Source organism: Physeter macrocephalus, chromosome 14 (assembly GCF_002837175.3).
Source record: "Physeter macrocephalus isolate SW-GA chromosome 14, ASM283717v5, whole genome shotgun sequence".
NCBI classification, from domain to species: Eukaryota; Metazoa; Chordata; class Mammalia; order Artiodactyla; family Physeteridae; genus Physeter; species Physeter macrocephalus.
In genome coordinates, this window is record NC_041227.1 from 1,436,959 (window position 1) to 1,456,246 (window position 19,288).

Sequence of the window (19,288 nt, forward strand, 5' to 3'; positions counted from 1 at the left end):
CTCAGTAGTTGTGGCACACGGGCCTAGTTGCTCCACGGCATGTAGGATCTTCCCAGACCAGGGCTCGAACCCGTGTCCCCTGCATTGGCAGGCAGATTCTCAACCACTGCGCCACCAGGGAAGCCCAGTCAGTTTTGATTATTTATATTTTCTTAGCAAATTGTTCGTCATTTGGATTTTAAAAGGTATTGGCTTAAAGTTATGTACGACGTTCTGTACATGATTTTTAAATTTCCTTTCATTCCTTTTGTCTATTTTTCTTTTCTTTTTTTCTTTTCTTTCCTACCTTTAGTACACCTAAAAGAAGTTTGTTGAGTTTATTGGTGTTCTCAAAGTGCAGCTTATTGATAAGATCTGCTGGAGTTTTTCTCTGTTTAGTTTGGGAGAGAGATTTTACTTCCTAATATGGAAAAAAAAAATTTTTTTTAAGATTTTTTAAAAAATTTATTTTTTGGCTGCGTTAGGTTTTTGTTGCTGTGCGCGGGCTTTCTCTAGTTGCGGCGAGCAGGGGCTACTCTGTATTGTGGTGTGCGGGCTTCTCATTGTGGTGGCTTCTCTTGTTGCAGAGCACGGGCTCTAGGTGAGCGGGGTTAGTAGTTGTGGCTCGCGGGCTCAAGGGCACAGCCTCGGTAGTTTTGGTGCACAGGCTTAGTCGCTCCGCAGCATGTGGGATCTTCCCGGATCAGGGCTTCAACCTGTGTCCCCTGCATTGGCAGGCAGATTCTTAACCACTGTGCCGTCAGGGAAGTCCTAATATAGAAAATTTTGAACTAAAACCATCTTTCTTTCTTTTTTTCATTGCAGTATAACTGGCATACGTTATTATATTAGTTTCAGGTATATAACACTACGATTTGGTACTTTTATATATTGTGAAATGATCACCACAGAAAGTCTAGTTAATATCTGTCACCACACATAATTACCATTTTTTTCTCATGATGAGAACTTTGAAGATCTAATCTCTTAGCAACTTGCAATCATGCAGCAGATTATTATCAACTACTGCTGCCATGATGTACATTACATCACCGTGACTTGTTTATTTTATACCTGGAAGTTTGCACCTTTTGACACCCTTCACCCATTTCACCCAACCCAATCCCCACCTCTGGCAGCTACCAATCTGTTTTCTATATCCATGAACTCGATTGTGTGTGTGTGTTTTTTGGGGGGGGGAGGCGGGGGGGTTAAGATTCTACATATACGTGAGATCATACGGTATTTGTCTTTCTGTACATTCTTTTGATATATTATTTTTATAGATTTTTGAATTAATTATTATTTTTAGTCTCTCTTAATTATCCACAAAAGGTTTAAAGCGTTTTCTCTCACTCAGGGTTGATTTTATTCTGCAGGAAAATGTCTGGAGACTGCTTTGGTTGTTATAATTGGGGGGGTGCCACTGTCACCTAGTGGGTGAGGGCCAGGGATCATGCTAGATATCCTACAGTGCACAGGACAGCCCCAATCTGCACAATAAAGAGTTATCCAGGCCAGAATGTTACTGGTGCCAAGGTTGAGAAACCCTGGGTTAAAGCTATAAATTTGCTTCAGAGTGTAGCTTTGGCTAACTGTCCCATAGGGTTGATATGCTGGGTTCTCACAGCTGTTCCTTTCTAAACAGTGTATCATTTCAGTTTTCATTTTCCTTTTGATCCGAGTTGTTTAGAACAGCGTTTGTCATTTCAGGTGGTTAGGTTTCCATTCCATCCTTATTTTGATGGTTCAGTCCTAGTTTTACTGCATCACGGTCAGATTTTATTTATTTATTTTTAGTTATTATCTTTTAAAATTTTATGTATTTATTTTTGGCTGCGTTGGGTCTTCATTGCTGTGCGTGGGCTTTCTCTAGTTGCGGTGTGTGGGCTTCTCTTGCTGCGGTGGCTTCTCGTTGTGGAGCACAGGCTCTAGGTGCGTGAGTTTCAGTGGTTGCAGCACGCAGGCTCAGTAGTTTCAGCACTCGGGCTCTAGAGCACAGGCTCAGTAGTTGTGGTGCATGGGCTTAGTTGCTCTGCGGCATGTGGGATCTTCCCAGACCAGGGATTGAACCCATGTCCCCTGCACTGGCAGGTGGATTCTTAACCACTGCGCCACCAGGCAAGTCCAAACCCACTCTGCTGTTAATTTTTGTCACATTCTGGGAACAGTGTATTCAGTTTTTCTCTCTATGACAATGGTTTTGCCAAATTCTCCTCCCAATTACAATAGTTTTAGTTTTCAGCACCCCTGGACCATATGTATCCTGCTCTTCAAGCTTTGCGTATGCTACATCTCTTGGGGCATGTCCTTTTTCTCAACACACAACATCCCTCTTTGTCTCCATGAATGCTTGTGCCTTGGGCTCACCACGCTCCATGCTCCCCTTCTCTGTGTCTGTGCCACCCACTCTCCCTTCTGGAAGCTCTTTGTTTCCTGTCCAAATCCTTGGTTCAAGGTGCATTCTTTCAGAAGGACATGACTGGATTCTCCTTCAAGAGTCCAACCGATGCCTTTGGGTTTATCTCATGAGAGGAGATGTGGCCCGGCAGAGGGACTGTGGCTGCTGTCAATTTGGGCTCACACCTGCCCCAGTTGTATCATTCCTCGCATTCTGCTTAAATTTTTCCTTTCCTGACTTTTGCTGTATTGACCAACAAAACGTGTTTTGGTTGGTTTGTGTTTTCTTCTCCAAGGGTTTGCAAGTTCTGTTTCTGTCTTCTGGTCTGGCCCGAGGTTACCCTTATGCTTTGACAAATACTGAACCATTATTCCATGTCAGTAACAAAAATTAAATAGTATTACCCCCTTTTTGTGCATCAGTTAAGACATTTAGCACACTTTTTCTTTCTCATTCCTAATCCCCAGAATTATTTATGAAGACTAGAATTTTCTTTTCACCTCGTTATGATTTTGTTTCTGCATTTTCTCTGGTTGTGTCAATGCCTGCAGTTGACTTGGTTTCTACATTATACACAACTAATTACGTGTAGTGGTCCTGATTTCACCTCATGCCACTGTTTTCCCAAAACATAAGCTTTCCCTTGTTGGGATTTTTAAAGTCTTTTTCGTTTTGCATGAGTGCAGTGTCAAGTGTAAGGAAAGGAGTTTTGTGGAGAAGGGAGGTTTTTTTTGGGGGGGGTGGGGGTGTGGCTGGGGTCCACGGGTCCCTGAGACTCCTCCCCCCCACCCCCCCACCCCAGATTGTGACTGCAGCGCCGCCGGGACCCAGGGCAACGCCTGCCGGAAGGACCCACGGGTGGGGCGCTGCGTGTGCAAACCCAGCTTCCAGGGCACGCACTGTGAGCTCTGTGCCCCGGGCTTCTATGGCCCAGGCTGCCAGCGTGAGTCCAGCTCCATCCCCGTCTCCATCCCCTCGTGGATCCCAGGAGCCCAGCCCCTCTGTGACCATCTCCTCCCTGCAGCCTGCCAGTGCTCCAGCCCCGGCGTGGTGGACGGAACCTGTGACCGCGACTCGGGCCAGTGCACGTGCCGGGCGGGATTCGAGGGGGCGGCGTGCGACCGCTGTGCCCCTGGCTACTTCCACTTCCCCCTCTGCCAGCGTGAGCGCAGCGCCCCTGGTGGGGGGTGGGAGGGGGGCCGGGGTCTCGGCCTGCCTGGCTCAGGGCCCCGTGCGCCTCTCGGCCCCGCAGTGTGCGGCTGCAGCCCCACGGGGACCCTGCCCGAGGGCTGCGATGACGCTGGCCGCTGCCCGTGCCGACCCGAGTTTGACGGCCCCCGCTGTGACCGCTGCCGCCCGGGCCACCACAGCTACCCCGAGTGCCACGGTGAGCGGAGGGCCTCAGGGGCCCCGGGCGGGGTGGGAGGGCCACCCGCAGGCCCCCAGGGCCTGACCCCGAGTCCTCTGCAGCCTGCGCCTGCGACCCCCGGGGTGCCCTGGACCAGCTGTGTGGGGCGGGCGGGGTGTGCCGCTGCCACCCCAACTACACGGGTGCCACCTGCCAGGAGTGCAGCCCAGGCTTCCACGGCTTCCCCGACTGTGCCCGTGAGTGCCCTGGTGGGAGGGGAGGCAGGGGAGGGCGTGTGCCCACCGCGTGCTCACACCCCGCTCTCCTCCCCCCTCCCCCAGCCTGCCACTGCTCCCCCGAAGGCTCCCTGCACACAGCCTGCGACCCCCACAGCGGGCAGTGCAGCTGCCGACCCCGAGTGACGGGGCTGCGCTGCGACGCGTGTGCGCCCGGGGCCTACAACTTCCCCTATTGCGAGGGTGAGGCTGGCGCCCTGTGTGTGTGTGTGTGTGGGGGGGGGGGTGCCGGCGCGTCACGTGCTGCGTGTTCCCATGACCGTCCCTGTGCTCTCTGTGCGCTCGCGTGTGTTCATATGGTGCACGTGCTGCGTTCACGAGTGTCTGCGTGTTGTGCATGTGCGTTCACGTGCTGTGAATGTCCATGCATATCTCCACATGGTTCTTGGACGTGCCTGTTTATTTGCATGTGGTCACGTGCTGTGTCTGTTCATGCTTGTTCACGTGCTTTGTGCTCACATGACTGTTCACACGTGTTTGCCTGTTGTCTGTGCTCATTGCGTGTTCATAATCACGTGCTGTGTGGTGGGGGAGGGCACATGCCCTCACGGCTACGGGGACCGGGGCATGTAGGCACACGTGATTTCTTGCCTGTTCACATGTGTGGGAGGCGTGTGTGTTGGCTCCCATGGAGCCTCGTGTCCTGGCCAGGCCTCGGGAAGCCCTTGGCCGTCGGGGTCAGTGACCGAGTAATGACGGTGGCCTGGGCATCTCTCCACAGCTGGCTCCTGCCACCCTGCTGGCCTGGCCCCAGCCGATCATGATCTTCCTGAGGTGAGCCCAGGTCTGCTCTCTGGGGCCGAGGCCATCACTTCCAGAGGGACCATCACTTCCTCAGCTGCTCGGTTGCCATGGCAACCTCAGAGCCCATTTGTTCGCCTGGCCGCTCCTCTGTCCTCCCTGCAGGGTCACGCCAGAGATGGGACAGGGCTCCAGGGATGAGGGTTTGCGGGTAGGAGGGCAGGGACCCACTCTGACCCTCAGTCTCGTCCTCTCCCAGGTGCACATCCCCTGTAGGTGCCGGGCTCACGTAGAGGGGCCGAGCTGTGATCGCTGTAAACCCGGGTTCTGGGGGCTGAGTCCTAGCAACCCTGAGGGCTGCACCCGTGAGTCTGCCCGGCGTGGGTGTCGGGGTGCTGGGGGACACCCCTGGGGAGGGGGAGGGCTGGCTCCACGGAGCCGGGGCGGGGATGGAGTCCAGGGCCTCCTGCCCCCTGCTCTGCTCTCAGGCCCACTCTGCCCCTCCCCCAGGCTGCAGCTGTGACCCCAGGGGCACACTGGGTGGAGCTGCTGAGTGCCAGCCGGTGAGTCTGAGGGCCCAGATATTGGGGGCTGGGGGAGCCGCGCATAGGGACCCTCCCCTGCCTGGTCCCAACTTCTCCCTCGGCCCCCAGGGCAACGGCCAGTGCTTCTGCAAGCCCCATGTGTGCGGCCACACCTGCACGGCCTGCAAGGACGGCTTCTTCGGGCTGGACCAGGCCGACTACTTCGGCTGCCGTGGTAAGCGGCCGCTTATGCGGCCCTCGGACCACATCTCTGTCCCTCTCTGAGGCCCAGAGAGGGACAGAGGGGGCAGGGACCCAGCCGGGGCCTGGGCACAGCATGGCACTTGCCGAGCTGCTTCTAGATGCCCGGCCAGACCCGTGCTGGCCGTGGGAGTGAGGAGGCAGGTTTCACCCCTCGGCGCTCCTCCCCTCCGTCCCTTGCCCCTGGCAGCAGGCGTCGCTGACCGATCCCTTGTCCCCGGACTCAGAGCCTCTGCTGTCCAGGGACCCAGGCAGCCCCTGGGGGAGATGAGGCGGCCTCTCAGCCAAGCTGCTCTTGGCGGAGGGTGGGTGGAGCACGGAGGCCGGGCGGGGCCGGGCCGCACTGACTTGCTCCCTCCCGCCACAGGCTGCCGGTGCGACGTTGGCGGAGCTCTGGGACAGGGCTGTGAGCCGAGGACAGGCGCCTGCCTGTGCCGCCCCAGCACCCAGGGCCCCACCTGCAGCAAGTGGGTGCCCCCTGCCCCAGCTGGGCGGGCGGGCAGGGGGCTGGGGCGGCAGCTTGTTCCCCGGGCTTCTCCCTGGGGGCCCTGGTGAGCGGGCAGGGCCAGTGCCCACCCTGCCCAGACCGGATGCCAGCTGCCCTGACCGGCCCTGCCGTGGCCAGGCCGGCGCAGGACCACTACCTTCCCGACCTGCACCAGCTGCGCCTGGAGCTGGAGGAGGCGGCCACGCCCGAGGGCCACGCCGTGCGCTTCGGCTTCAACCCTCTCGAGTTCGAGAGCTTCAGCTGGAGGGGCTACGCGCAGATGGCACCCATCCAGGTGGGTGCGGTGCTGCCCCGTTCTGGGACCGGGCTGAGTGCCCGCTGTGGCTGGCCGAGTGGGCGGGCAGGCCCCGAGGTCGCAGGGCCGGGCCGGGAATGGCCAGGGAGGAGCAGCCCCGATGTTCCACGCCCACCCCTACCCACCGCAGCCCAGGATCGTGGCAAGGCTGAGCGTGGCCTCCCCTGACCTCTTCCGACTGGTCTTCCGATACGTCAACCGCGGGCCTGCGAGCGTGAGCGGGCGGGTCTCCGTGCGCGACCAGGGCAAGTTTGCCACCTGCGCCAACTGTGAGTGCGGGGGGCTACGCCCCGGGCCCCGCCCCACTCACGCCTCGCCCCAGCCAGCCCCGCCTCGTCCCCGCACGTGGGTGGGAGGCCAGGCCCTTCCCGCTGGCCCTGGGGGAGGTGCGGTCTGGGTGGCCATGCTGCGTCCAGGAGGCTTGCTGTCCCCGCCCCCAGGCACAGAGCAGAGCCAGCCCGTGGCCTTCCCGCCCAGCACGGAGCCTGCCTTCGTCACCGTGCCCCAGAGGGGCTTCGGGGAGCCCTTCGTGCTGAACCCTGGCGCCTGGGCCCTGCTCGTGGAGGCCGAGGGGGTGCTCCTGGTGAGGCGGGGCTGAGCGGGTTGGGGCAGGGCGCGGGGCGGGGGCCACGGCACCTAACCTCCCCCCCGCCCCCCAGGACTACGTGGCTCTGCTGCCCAGCGCCTACTACGAGGCGGCCCTCCTGCAGCTGCGGGTGACGGAGCCCTGCACATTCCGGCCCGACGCGCGGCGCTCCGGGGACCAGTGAGCGCCGGCCGGTGGGGGAGGGGGCGGGCCTGACCCTCGCCGTGCTCAGGCCGCCTGCCCCGTGCTCACCAGACTGTGCGCCCCCCCCCCAGCTGCCTCCTCTACACCCACCTGCCGCTGGACGGCTTCCCCTCCGCTGCTGGGCCTGAGGCCCTGTGTCGCCACGGCAACAGCTTACCCCGGCCCTGCCCCGCGGAGCAGCTCAGCCCCGCCCACCCGCTGCTGGTCGCCTGCCAGGGCGCAGATGTGCGTGTCCCCGGGACCCCACGGGGGTGGGCGGGGGCGAGACTTGGGGAGACCTGCCCATGGCCTGGCGGGGAGGAGGTGTCCACGTTGCAGTGACAGGACCCAGCCCTCCAGCTTATTGTGAGGAGGTGGCAGGTCGCTGGTCCACTTCAGCCACTGGACACTCTACAGTGATGAGGCCAGCGGGCCACGGGTGGGCAGGGGGGCTCGGAGCGAGCGGAGGTTGGAGGCCGAGTGGCCGCGGAGTGCCCCAGGCAGCAGGGATGGCGGGCACACAGGCCCTGAGATGGGGGACGAGGCTGTACCGGGAGGGGGTGGGAAGGGCCGTGTTCAGGAGTGTCCTGTTCTCTAGGTGGGGGGCTGGGGCGGGGGCCTCACATCGCCCTGTCCCCCCAGGTGGACGTCCAGCTTCAGGTGGCAGTGACGCGGCCGGGCCCCTACGCCCTGGTGGTGGAGTACGCCAGTGAGGACGCCCGCCAGGAGGTGGACGTGGCCGTGCACACCCCCCAGCGGGCCCCCCAGCAGGGGGCGCTCACCCTCCACCCCTGCCCATACAGGTGTCTAGGGAGTGGGGAGAGGATTCAAGCCCCGGGCGCCGGTGGAGGGCTCCGGGCTCCAGGGCTGCCCTACCCACTGACCACCCCTGCCCGTCCCCCAGCACCCTGTGCCGGGGCGCCGCCCTGGATGCCCAGCGCCATCTGGCAGTCTTGCACCTGGACACGGAGGCCAGCGTCCGGCTCACGGCTGAGCAGGCACGCTTCTTCCTGGTACGGCCCTGACCCCCTCGCCTGCACGGGCCGCAGGACCCCACTGTGGGGTTAGGTCTTTCTGAAGGTTTTGAACACACGCAAAAGGGGAGGAATGTGAGGAGCCTGGGCACCCATCACCAGTGCCGTCTTCAGCTCACATCGGGTGGAGGTTCTTCCAGAACCCTCCTCCTGCAGGGTTTTTTCCCCGTGGGTATGAAATGTAAACTTAGTTATAAATAATGTTCACGGTCGCACGAGGGGGGCTGTGTTGCGCTGGAGTCAGAGTAGGAAGAACAATCTTAACGAGAGGCTGCTTTTTGGTATAATTTACAAGAACACAACACCTTGTGGACCCGAATTAGGAAGGGGTCCACACAGCATGGGTTCTGAAGTTTGGGATTTGCTATCGTTGTGGTAACTTGCTTCTTCTTTTTTTTTTTTTTTTTTTAAATTAATTAATTTATTTATTTTTGGCTGTATTGGGTCTTCGTTGCCGTGCGTGGGCTTTCTCTAGTTGTGGCGAGTGGGGGCTACTCTTCATTGCGGTGCGCGGGCTTCTCATTGCGGTGACTTCTCTCGTGGAGCACGGGGCTCTAGACACACGGGCTTCAGTAGTTGCGGCACGTGGGCTCAGTAGTTGCGGCGCACGGGCTTAGTTGCTCTGCGGCATGCGGGATCTTCCTGGACCAGGGATCAAACCCATGACCCCTGCATTGGCAGGCGGATTCTTAATCACTGCACCACCAGGGAAGCCCATAACTTGCTTCTGTGTCAGCTTCACAGAGTTGAAAATTAAATCCCAAGACTAAACATTCTGGGCAATATTAATCGTTAGTTTGATGCCCAGAACCAAGTATATGTGTTTATTCAATAAGTGACAAAATGGATGACGTTGTTCTCATCAGAGTATTATCTAGTCTCACTGTAGAATTTTCCTAGGCCTTTAAAAGTTTTATCAGAGTATCATATGCACATATTTTTATGAAAGCGTCCAATATTGAAAACAGACTTGCAACAACAAAGCGTAATCGCACGCCCCATCTGCGCGTCTTCTCATTCTACTTTCCGGAGTCGGTCCGTTTCTTCCACGTTGCTAAGTAACGCATGCTACGTTGCTTCCTCCTCATTTTTTGACGTCGAAACCCCTGCAGTTCTGTCCTCGTGCACACGCGGCGCTGTAGTCGTGGGCTGGGACACTTTAGACTCTCCATGGAGCTGTACCTACAGCCCAGTACCCAGGCCAGGAAGCAACATGGCCCCACCCCTGACGCCACTCAGGCCCACCCCCACCCCCCCAGGCCGGGTAACTGCCTCCAGACACTGACAGCACCGCCTAGTTTGCCTGTTCCGGAACTTTCTATAATTGGAGTCACACAGGTGTTCCTTTGCGCTGCCTCTTTGGCTGACGCCATGGCAGGGATGGATGGAGCTGTCGCTATGGTCACGCGGTATTCTGTCTTCGCTGTCGAGTTTTTCTAGACCCCCTGAGACGTCACGTTTTACCGTATCTGTCGCGCACGTTTCTTTGCTGTGGTGGACGGTACAGGATGGAGATGCCTGCTTACGAACCCCCGCTCGCTGAGCGCCTGCCTGTGCCGGGTCCCCGGCCCTATGACCACAGACGGCAGTGGAGTGCAGCGGGAGGAGGAGCGGCCTCGGGGGGAGCTGGGAGATGCTCCAGGCCCAGAATCCACAGCCGAGGGCTGGGGTCTGTGCAGCTGGAGGAGAGGCAGGCAGAGTGGGGTTGGGGGCTCGGTGCAGAGAGCAGGACCGGCCTGGGTGCGGGTGTGGCTGGGCCGCTCCTGCCGCCACACCCACACCTGTCCCCTGCCTGCAGCACAGTGTCACCCTGGTGCCCGCGGAGACCTTCAGCTCAGAGTTCGTGGAGCCCCGCGTCCGCTGCATCAGCAGTCATGGCGCCTTCAGCCCCAGCAGGTAGTGGGGCCGGGGGCGGGAGCCCCGGGCAGCGGCCGGGACCCGGGACTCACCCCTGTGTTCCCCACCCCCCAGCGCCGCCTGCCTGCCCTCCCGCTTCCCAAAGCCGCCGCAGCCTGTGGTGCTCAGGGACTGCCAGGTGCTGCCGCTGCCCCCCGGCCTCCCGCTGACCCACTCTCGGGCGCTCACGCCGGGCGCGCCCCCGCCCGGGCCCCGGCCCCGGCCCCCCACCGCCGCGGACCCCGACGTGGAGCCTACGCTGCTGCGCCACCCCCAGGTGCGGGCCGGGGCCAGGAGGGGCCAGGGTGGGACTTGCAGCCCCTGGTACCCCTGCACCTCTGCCCACTCACTGGAGCCGCTCCCCCCGGCGCAGGGCACCGTGGTCTTCAGCACCCACGTGCCCGCCCTGGGCCGCTACGCCTTCCTGCTGCACGGCTACCAGCCGGCCCACCCTGCCTTCGCTGTGGAGGTCCTCATCAGCGGGGGTCGTGTCTGGCAGGGTAAGCGGAGGGGCGGACCCGGGGGCGAGGAGGCTCTCGGGGGGGTCTCGTCCACGCGGCCCGTCACGTGATAGCACACGTGACGTGGGTGGGCGCGTGCTGGGTGTGACAGGGCCATGTGCCCCGCCCTGCCCTCAGCTCTCACACGAGGTGCCCCAGGGTCCCCTGTGGGTGGCGGGCGCTGCCCTTCACGTCTGTGCTGTGACTCGGAGTTCACCCTGTCCTGCGCTCGGGTGGTCGAGGGCTCGCTGTGGGACCCGGCTCCGTGCACAGCTGTTTCACTCTGCTCTGACGAGCCCGGGGATCTGCACCTCTCGGGGCCTCGTGTGTGGCCACGGCCGATCCACGTAGCACGAGTGGGCCTGGCCACGTGGGTCTCCAGCCACGTCACGCGCGGGTCTTGTTCAGGGGTGCACGGTGCTCGGCGGTGGGTGCTGCCGTTGGGGTCCTCTCCTCCCTGGTGACTCCAGGAGTGTCCCAAGCCCAGGGTGAGGCCGTGGGGCCGTGGGGCGGGGTGCCGTGTGTGCGCTGGGGGCACTGACCTGCCTTTCCTCACCTCCAGGCCACGCCAACGCCAGCTTCTGCCCGCACGCCTACGGCTGCCGCACCCTGGTGGTGTGTGAGGGCCGGGCCGTCCTGGACGTGACCGACAGTGACCTCACTGTGACCGTGCGCGTGCCCGAGGGCCGCTGGCTCTGGCTGGTGAGTCCTCGGGCTGGTAGCCGTCCTGCACCTGTCGTACCACTGTCGGTCGCTCTGCCAGAGTGTGTCCCCTGCTTGCAGTGGCCCAACCCCGAGCCAGGTGCCAGGGGCAGCAGCCTCTGGGGACCTCCAGGCCTATCACGAGAGGCTCCTGAGGGGGTCCAAGAGCCAAGATGTTGCCCAGCAGCTCCCTGGGGCCCTGCTGGTCAGAGTGGCCTTACTGGAGAGGGAGGCGTCTGGCAAAAAGGGATGGACGGGGCTTCCCTGGCGGCGCGGTGGTTGAGAGTCCGCCTGCCGATGCAGGGGACACGGGTTCGTGCCCCGGTCCGGGAAGATCCCACATGCCGCCGAGCGGCTGGGCCCGTGAGCCGTGGCCGCTGGGCCTGCGCGTCTGGAGCCTGTGCCCCGCAACGGGAGAGGCCCTCGAACCGCCAAAAAGAAAAAAAAAAAAAAAAAAAAGGCGGGGGGGATGGACAGGGCGCTAGGAGCCTGGGCCCCTTCTCACATTCCCCAAGCTTCCATTTGGCCGCAGAGGCTGGCCTCCCCTCTGAGTGGCCCCCAGGAGGGACCCAGCACCTGGCAGCCTGGCTGGGGCCCCGGGCCAGGGTGTGATGTCGCCACCGGTGTCTTAGCTGCCCGGCCAGACCCTGGCCTGTGGCAGAGAAGCCCTGGCGTTGGCCCCTGCCGGTGGGCTCCGGCACTCACCCCCCGACCTGGACCCTTCGCTGGGCCCGCGGGAAGGTGACCAGGCCCCGATGCTCCAGGAGTACGTGCTGGTGGTCCCCGAAGACGCTTACAGCCCCAGCTACTTCCGGGAGGAGCCCCTGGACAAATCCTACGACTTCATCAGCCAGTGTGCCACCCACGGTTACCACGTCAGGTGGGCCGGGCTCGGGGCCGGGGGCAGCGGGGCAGGGGCCGTGCTGGGAGCTGGCCTCACCACCCGCCCTCACCCCAGCCCCTCCAGCTCGTCGTCCTTCTGCCGCAGCGCCGCCACCTCCCTCTCCCTCTTCTATAACAACGGGGCTCGGCCGTGCGGCTGCCATGAGGTGGGCGCCGCGGGCCCCACGTGTGAGCCCTTCGGGGGCCAGTGTCCCTGCCGCGCCCACGTCATAGGCCGCGACTGCTCCCGCTGTGCCACTGGCTACTGGGGCTTCCCCAGCTGCAGGCGTGAGTACCCCAGTCCGCGGGAGCGCCGGGGGGTGCCCCCAGGAAACAGTGGTCAGGAGCACGTTCTGGAGCCTGGTGGACCAGCCCTGCCACGTCCCGTGTGCGAGAGCCCAGGCCTTACAGGGTTGTCCAGGAGGTTCCGGGGACTAGACAGCAGTTCTGCCCCAGCTGGCGCCACGTCAGAGGAGCTGCCTGGGGCTTGGGGCCCGGAGCTGGGTGGAACCAGGCTGGGGGTAGGGTGGACGCGCCCCCCCGCCCCCCCCGGCCACCACCCATGCAGTGTCCCCGGGTCTGCCGTCGGGTCCCCTGACCGGGGCCTGTGCACGCGCCCCACAGCCTGTGACTGCAGCGGCCGCCTCTGTGACGAGCTCACGGGCCAGTGCATCTGCCCGCCGCGCACCGTCCCGCCCGACTGCATCGTCTGCCAGCCCCAGACCTTTGGCTGCCACCCCCTGGTCGGTTGTGAAGAATGTAACTGCTCGGGGCCCGGCGTGCAGGCGCTCACGGGCCCCACCTGTGACGCGGACAGTGGCCAGTGCAAGTGAGCACCGGGGCGCGGGTCCCCGTGGCCTCGGGGCAGGCCCGGCTCGCCTGCCAGTGCACCCTGAACCCCCCCAGCCCCTGGCAGTGTCCCCGGCGCTCGGGGGCGCACCACCTCGGTGGGGTGGTGGTGAGAGACCTCTGGTCTCTCGTGTCAGCGTGAGGGGCCAGGTGGAGGAGAGGCCCAGCTGGCTCCTGAACCCTCATGGCAGGTGCAGACCCAACGTGGCCGGACGCCGCTGTGACACCTGCGCTCCCGGCTTCCACGGCTTCCCCAGCTGCCGCCCCTGCGACTGCCACGAAGCAGGCTCTGCACCTGGAACGTGCGACCCCCTCACAGGCCAGTGCTCTTGCAAGGTGAGGGCGGTCCGGGGCCGGACCTGCCGACCCCACCCCGTCCCTCGTCTTGCCTTCTCAGCGGACCTTCGTTCTCTCTGGGAGGTTGGAGCTTCCTGGCACCTTTGGGACAGTCAGCCCAGTTGTGGGGTGACAGCCACCGCGGGCACACGGCTGACCGCCCTGCCCTGTCGTGCCCTCCTGCCCCCAGGAGAACGTGCAGGGCCCGCGGTGTGACCAGTGCCGCCTGGGGACATTCTCCCTGGACGCTGCCAACCCCAAAGGCTGCACCCGCTGCTTCTGCTTCGGGGCCACGGATCGCTGCCGGAGCTCGGCCTACGCCCGCCGGGAGGTGTGCGGGCAGGACGGGAGGGGACTCAGGGAGGGGGTCCGAGACGTAGGACGGGGCCCTGTGGTACGCGAGGGCGCGCGCCTGTGTCACCCACCCACGTGCCCTGCAGTTCGTGGACATGGAGGGCTGGACGCTGCTGAGTGGTGACCGGCAGGTGGTGCCCCACGAGCGGCAGGCAGAGGCAACGGTGCTTCGCGCGGACCTGCGGCGCGGGCCTGAGGCCTTCCCCGAGCTGTACTGGCAGGCCCCGCCCTCCTACCTGGGGGACCGGGTGAGCAGGCCGATCGGCCCCTGGGAGGGCACCTGGAGGGTGTCCAGGACCTCCTGGAGGCCCGTGGGGGGCCGGCAGTGAGGATGCTGGTGTCCAGGGAGGGATAGGGTGCCTAGAACCACTGCCGTCGACTCTGGGCCCGTGGACGGGGTCTGGCCAGGTCGCATCTCTCTGTCTGGCCTCCAGGTGTCGTCCTACGGCGGGACCCTCCACTACGAACTGCACTCAGAGACCCAGCGGGGAGACGTGTTCGTCCCCACGGAGAGCAGGCCAGACGTGGTGCTGCAGGTGGCCCACCGGGTGGTCTTGGCAAGGGCGGGCAGCGGGCACAGCCGAGCCGGGACGGTGGGCAGCCCGATTCCTGGCCCTCATCTGCCCACACGCCTCCCCAGGGCAACCAGATGAGTATCACGTTCCTGGAGCCAGTGTACCCGGCACCGGGCCGTGTTCACCGCGGGGAGCTGCAGCTGGTGGAGGTGAGCGGCCATCTCTGGCCCCCAGGGCTACAGGGGCTGCTGCTCTCCGTGTCAGAAAACAGGGTCCAGGAGCAGGACGGGGCGGGACCCTCATCGGCACGCCTCTTTTCTGGTTCCCCGTGGGGGTAACGCTCCTGGGCCGAGTGCTGGCCTGCAAACCCCTGATCCCTGACGGGTGAGCAGCTCCTCTGATGCCTGGCCCTGGGGTTCCCTCTGCAAGCCACCAGCTTGTGTCTTTCGTCCATTTCCTTTCCGAGGGCTTTCACGTTGTCATTGACGTTCACCCTGTGTCCTGGCTTTAGAGCTGCGATCGTCTTCTCTTAGTCTGTACTCTTGTAGCCTGGGTGTCTTCCTGTAAGATCTTTTCTGATGAACAGACGTTCTCGCATTTGATGTACTCAAGTCGTTCGTTTTTCTCTTGTGGCTAGCGTTTTCATGCGTTAAAGCCTCTGCCTCTCGGATCAGAAGTCGCCCACCTGTACCGTGTGTCCCCCCTCACGTGCCCTGCGTGCCCCCATCCCCCACGGGAGGGTCTGTCCTGGGCTCCTGCTGTGCCTCATTGTGGCGGCCGCACTGAGGCCGTGTCGTGGCCGCGCAGGGCAATTTCCGGCACGTGGAGACCCGCAGCGCCGTGTCCCGCGAGGAGCTCGTGATGGTGCTGGCCGGCCTGGAGCAGCTGCACATCCGCGCCCTCTTCTCACAGACCTCCTCGGCCATCTCCCTGCGCAGGGTGGCGCTGGAGGTGGCCAGCGAGGTGGGCGGGGGACCTCCGGCCAGCAACGTGGAGCTGTGCATGTGCCCCGCCAGCTACCGCGGGGACTCATGCCAGGTGAGGTGGCGGGGGCAGGCACCGGCCTGCTGCCGACCGGTCGCCCTGCCCCGCGCGCGCACGTCCGCCCTCCCCCGCGCGCGCGCACGCCTGGCCTCCGTCTCCATCTCGCCCCACTCCTCCTCCTGCCGGCTGGGTATCACGCTCCTGGCAGCTGACCTTCCCACCCCGGGCTGAGCCGGCCGCTTGCTCACCCGTCTGCTAATCCGCTGTCACCTGCCCCCTGCCCGGCCCCCCGGGCACACAGCTGCTCTTCATCTGTTCAGCGCCCAGTCCGTCCCACGTCCACGGTTTACGCAGACGGCATCCACCGAACCCCCCTCCCCTCCCTCCGCCCGCTTGGAAGGGGTGTTTGGAGGAGAACAGGAGGTGGTCCCTGGCCTGCCCCCGTACCAGACTGGCCCCGCCTCCTTTCCTGACGGCTGATGCCCACCCACCCCCAGGAATGTGCCCCTGGCTACTACCGGGACGTCAAAGGTCTCTTTTTGGGTCGCTGCATCCCCTGTCAGTGCCATGGCCACTCAGACCGCTGCCTCCCTGGCTCGGGCGTCTGCGTGGTGAGTGGGGCCCCGTAGGGGAGGGCAGCCACCAGAGGCGCAGGGTAGGGAAGACCAGGGGGCCTTTGGTCAGTAGGTACAATGAGGTCTGGGGGAGGGGAGGGGAGGGGCCCTGGGCAGGGCACCCGCTGGCGGTGGGCAGAGTCCTGCAGGGTGGGGGTGGGGGAGCTGGCGGGAAGCGAGGCCTCCGCCGTCGGCGCTGACCTGTCCCCTCTGCCCCAGGGCTGCCAGCACAACACCGAGGGTGACCGCTGCGAGCGCTGCCAGGCCGGCTTCGTGCGCGGTGGATCCGAGGACCCTGCGGCCCCCTGCATCAGCTGCCCTTGCCCCCTGGCTGTGCCTTCCAACAAGTAAGCTGGGCCAGCCCTGCCAGGGCCCCGACCGTTGACTGGTGGACCAAAGTCCTTAAAGACCCGGAATGGAATACCACCACCCCCTACCTGGTTGGGTCAGCACTGGCCTCTGTGGAGGCCAGGGCGTCCGGGGTGGGCCCATGAGGTGGGGACCCCCCCGCTCACCTGGTGGGTGCTCACCCGGAGCGTCCTGGGGTCTAACGACCACCTCCGTCTGCAGCTTCGCCACGGGCTGCGTCCTGCGAGGTGGCCGCACCCAGTGTCTCTGCAAACCCGGCTATGCTGGGGCCTCCTGCGAGCGGTGAGCTGGGCGGGCGGGTGCCTGACTGGGGCGGGGTCTGTGTGCCTGGCCCCGGGGACGCTGCGTCGCTGCCTGCCAGAACCAGCCACTGATCCCGCCCCGCCCCGCCCCACCAGGTGCGCACCTGGCTTCTTTGGGAACCCCCTGGTGCTGGGCAGCTCGTGCCAGCCCTGCGACTGCAGCGGCAACGGCGACCCCAACATGCTCTTCAGCGACTGCGACCCCCTGACGGGCGCCTGCCGCGGCTGCCTGCGCCACACCACTGGGCCCCGCTGCGAGAGCTGCGCCCCCGGCTTCTACGGCGACGCGCTGCTGCCCGGCAACTGCACCCGTAGGCAGGGAGGGCGGGGCTGAGGGGCCTCTGGGTGTCCCCCCCGGAGCAGGCTGTGTCCCTGGCCAGGCCCAGCATGGACAGGGTGGATCCGACCAGGCCCCCAGGACTCACGGTCAGGCGTCCCCAAGGCCAGGCCAAGGGTCATTCGGGGACTCTGGCTTCTCCTGAGGGAGGGCACCCCGCGAGGGCTCTGACAGGTCCTCTGGCTGAGCCCAGGCTGCAGGGGAGGCACGCACAATGGGCCGGTGAGCAGGCAGCTGCATGGTCTGGACCTAGGTGGGGCAGGGAGGTGATGAAAAGTGGGGTCTGGGGGCTTCACTTGGGGCAGGATGGAGATGCATGTGGAGTAGGAGCCCAGTAAGGGCTTCCCAGGGTGGGAGGGAAGAGGCTGGGGTGGGGGTCAGGGCTACCGTCACAGCCACCCTTCTGCAGGGTGTGACTGCTCCCCGTGTGGGACGGAGGCCTGTGACCCCCACAGCGGGCATTGCCTGTGCAAAGCGGGTGTGACCGGTCAGCGCTGCGACCACTGTCAGGTAGAGCTGCCTGGGTGGGGCAGGGCCTTGATGTTGTGGGTGGGACCTCGGTGTGGGGTGGGGCTTTGTGGATGTAGGGGCGGGACCTCGGTGTAGCGGTGGGGTTTGTGGCTGTAGGGGCGTGGCCTTGGTGTAGGGGCGGGGCTCGGGGCCAGAGGGGTGGGGTATGGGTGTAGGGGCGGGGCGTCATGGCTGCAGGAAGCTGGGTCTTGAGAGCTGGGCAGAGAGCCCTGACTGCAGTCTGTGCCCCCAGGAAGGACATTTCGGCTTTGAGGGCTGCCGGGGCTGCCGCCCATGCGCCTGTGGACCAGCGGCCGAGGGCTCCGAGTGCCACCCCCAGAGTGGGCAGTGCCACTGCCGGCCAGGGACTGGGGGTCGCCAGTGCCGCGAGTGTGCCCCCGGCCACTGGGGACTCCCTGAGCAGGGCTGCAGGCGTGAGTGCAGGCCGGAGGGACACCTCGGGGCAGCGAGTACCCCAGGGCCCTCAGCCGGCCACTCACCCCACCCCACCCCTCCTACCCCAGGCTGCCAGTGCCAGGGCGGCCACTGTGACGTGCACACGGGCCGCTGCACGTGCCCCCCCGGGCTCAGTGGGGAGCGCTGTGACACCTGCAGCCACCAGCACCAGGTGCCCATGCCAGGAGGGCCTGGGGGCCACGGCGTGCACTGCGAAGGTGTGTCCCTGCCCTCCCCACTGCCCCCAGCCGCCTGACCACACCGGCTTCCCCGACCCTCCCAACTCCATCTGGGATGGTGCTGGTCCCAGTCCCATGCTGACTTGGCGACCCCGACGTTCACCTCCACTTCCAGATCAGTTCTCTGGTCCCAGCTCTCCTCCTCAATTTCCTGAGAGACCCACGGCTGTCCTCCTGTTGACCCTGAAACCCCCACGCTGACCTCTGACACCCACTAACCTCGTCACCCTCAGCCCAGCTCAGTACCCTGTTCCATCTCCGTGACCCCTAGTGACCCGCTTCTAGCTCGCCGACCCCATGACTCCCCGATGGCCTCAGGCCCACCCCTCACCGCACGCCCACCTGCCCCCTGCCCACAGTGTGTGACCACTGTGTGGTCCTGCTCCTGGACGGCCTGGAGCGGGCCGGCGCTCTCCTCCCCGCCGTCCGGGAGCAGCTGCGTGGCGTCAATGCCAGCTCCGTGATCTGGGCCCGGCTGCACGGGCTGAACGCCTCCATCGCCAACCTGCAGGTACTGCCTGGCCCGGCCCCCCACCCTCCCGTTCCCGGGTCGCAGGCTCTCACCTTGCCCTCCCTGCAGAGCCAGCTCCGGAAACCCCCTGGCCCCCGTCATGAGACCGCACAGCAGCTGGAAGCACTGGAACGACAGACCTCAAGCCTCGGGCAGGACGTGCAGCAGCTGGACGGCCAGGCAGGCGCTTGGGGAGCCCTGCCCCAGAACCCACCCCCTGGAATGCTCCTCCTCCAGGAAAGCCCTTCCCCAGGACCGCTTCCTCTCAGCAGACCCCTCCCCCAGAGGCCTCTCTCCCCAGGCCCCAAACCATCCAGCGTCACCCCTGACCCGCAGCTCAGGCTCGAGGCCTGATGGGGTACTTCATCCACAGGCCACAGGGGCCCGAGCCCAGGCCAGCCAGCTTCTGGACGGCACCGAGGCCACGCTGGGCCGGGCACAGACGCTGCTGGCAGCCGTCCGGGCTGTGGACCGCGCCCTGAGCGGTAGGGGCTGGCCCACCTGGGCCGGGCGGGCAGAGTCAGAGCGGGGGGCATGCCTCCAGGGGGCTTGGTCTTGAAGAACCGGCACGTTTGGATGTTTAGACAGGGAGATGGGCCTCGGCCGCGGAAACAGTGGGTCCGGGCTGGGAAGTGGGGGCAGGTGGGCCCCGCGAGACGGGCCAGTGCCCCCCGCCAGGCTGAGCAGACGGCAGTGGTGGGGATACTGGGGGGGGGGGGGCCCTAGGAGGTGAGGGGGTGTGGGCGAGAGGGCTGGGCAGGCGTGCGAGTCGCGGT

General features: G+C 64.0%; 1 protein-coding gene across 1 annotated transcript in view; it reads left to right on the top strand.

The window, feature by feature from the left end:
* The window catches only part of LAMA5 (laminin subunit alpha 5), a 52,685-nt gene that overhangs the window by 24,029 nt on the left and 9,368 nt on the right, over positions 1-19,288 (top strand). The window contains exons 12-51 of the mRNA XM_024128365.2: positions 3,183-3,323; positions 3,405-3,542; positions 3,633-3,767; positions 3,851-3,985; positions 4,070-4,207; positions 4,746-4,798; positions 5,025-5,130; positions 5,276-5,328; positions 5,419-5,524; positions 5,918-6,017; positions 6,176-6,332; positions 6,484-6,622; positions 6,794-6,936; positions 7,013-7,119; positions 7,215-7,368; positions 7,765-7,925; positions 8,027-8,135; positions 9,955-10,052; positions 10,128-10,329; positions 10,426-10,552; positions 11,115-11,254; positions 12,019-12,134; positions 12,213-12,424; positions 12,761-12,965; positions 13,177-13,321; positions 13,512-13,652; positions 13,762-13,923; positions 14,110-14,211; positions 14,316-14,399; positions 14,998-15,228; positions 15,672-15,785; positions 16,008-16,135; positions 16,359-16,439; positions 16,556-16,770; positions 17,206-17,306; positions 17,560-17,740; positions 17,831-17,980; positions 18,361-18,512; positions 18,582-18,692; positions 18,886-18,997. Of these exons, the coding sequence (XP_023984133.1) occupies positions 3,183-3,323; positions 3,405-3,542; positions 3,633-3,767; positions 3,851-3,985; positions 4,070-4,207; positions 4,746-4,798; positions 5,025-5,130; positions 5,276-5,328; positions 5,419-5,524; positions 5,918-6,017; positions 6,176-6,332; positions 6,484-6,622; positions 6,794-6,936; positions 7,013-7,119; positions 7,215-7,368; positions 7,765-7,925; positions 8,027-8,135; positions 9,955-10,052; positions 10,128-10,329; positions 10,426-10,552; positions 11,115-11,254; positions 12,019-12,134; positions 12,213-12,424; positions 12,761-12,965; positions 13,177-13,321; positions 13,512-13,652; positions 13,762-13,923; positions 14,110-14,211; positions 14,316-14,399; positions 14,998-15,228; positions 15,672-15,785; positions 16,008-16,135; positions 16,359-16,439; positions 16,556-16,770; positions 17,206-17,306; positions 17,560-17,740; positions 17,831-17,980; positions 18,361-18,512; positions 18,582-18,692; positions 18,886-18,997 (5,385 nt within the window). The remainder of the gene's footprint in view (positions 1-3,182; positions 3,324-3,404; positions 3,543-3,632; positions 3,768-3,850; positions 3,986-4,069; positions 4,208-4,745; positions 4,799-5,024; positions 5,131-5,275; positions 5,329-5,418; positions 5,525-5,917; positions 6,018-6,175; positions 6,333-6,483; positions 6,623-6,793; positions 6,937-7,012; positions 7,120-7,214; positions 7,369-7,764; positions 7,926-8,026; positions 8,136-9,954; positions 10,053-10,127; positions 10,330-10,425; positions 10,553-11,114; positions 11,255-12,018; positions 12,135-12,212; positions 12,425-12,760; positions 12,966-13,176; positions 13,322-13,511; positions 13,653-13,761; positions 13,924-14,109; positions 14,212-14,315; positions 14,400-14,997; positions 15,229-15,671; positions 15,786-16,007; positions 16,136-16,358; positions 16,440-16,555; positions 16,771-17,205; positions 17,307-17,559; positions 17,741-17,830; positions 17,981-18,360; positions 18,513-18,581; positions 18,693-18,885; positions 18,998-19,288) is intronic.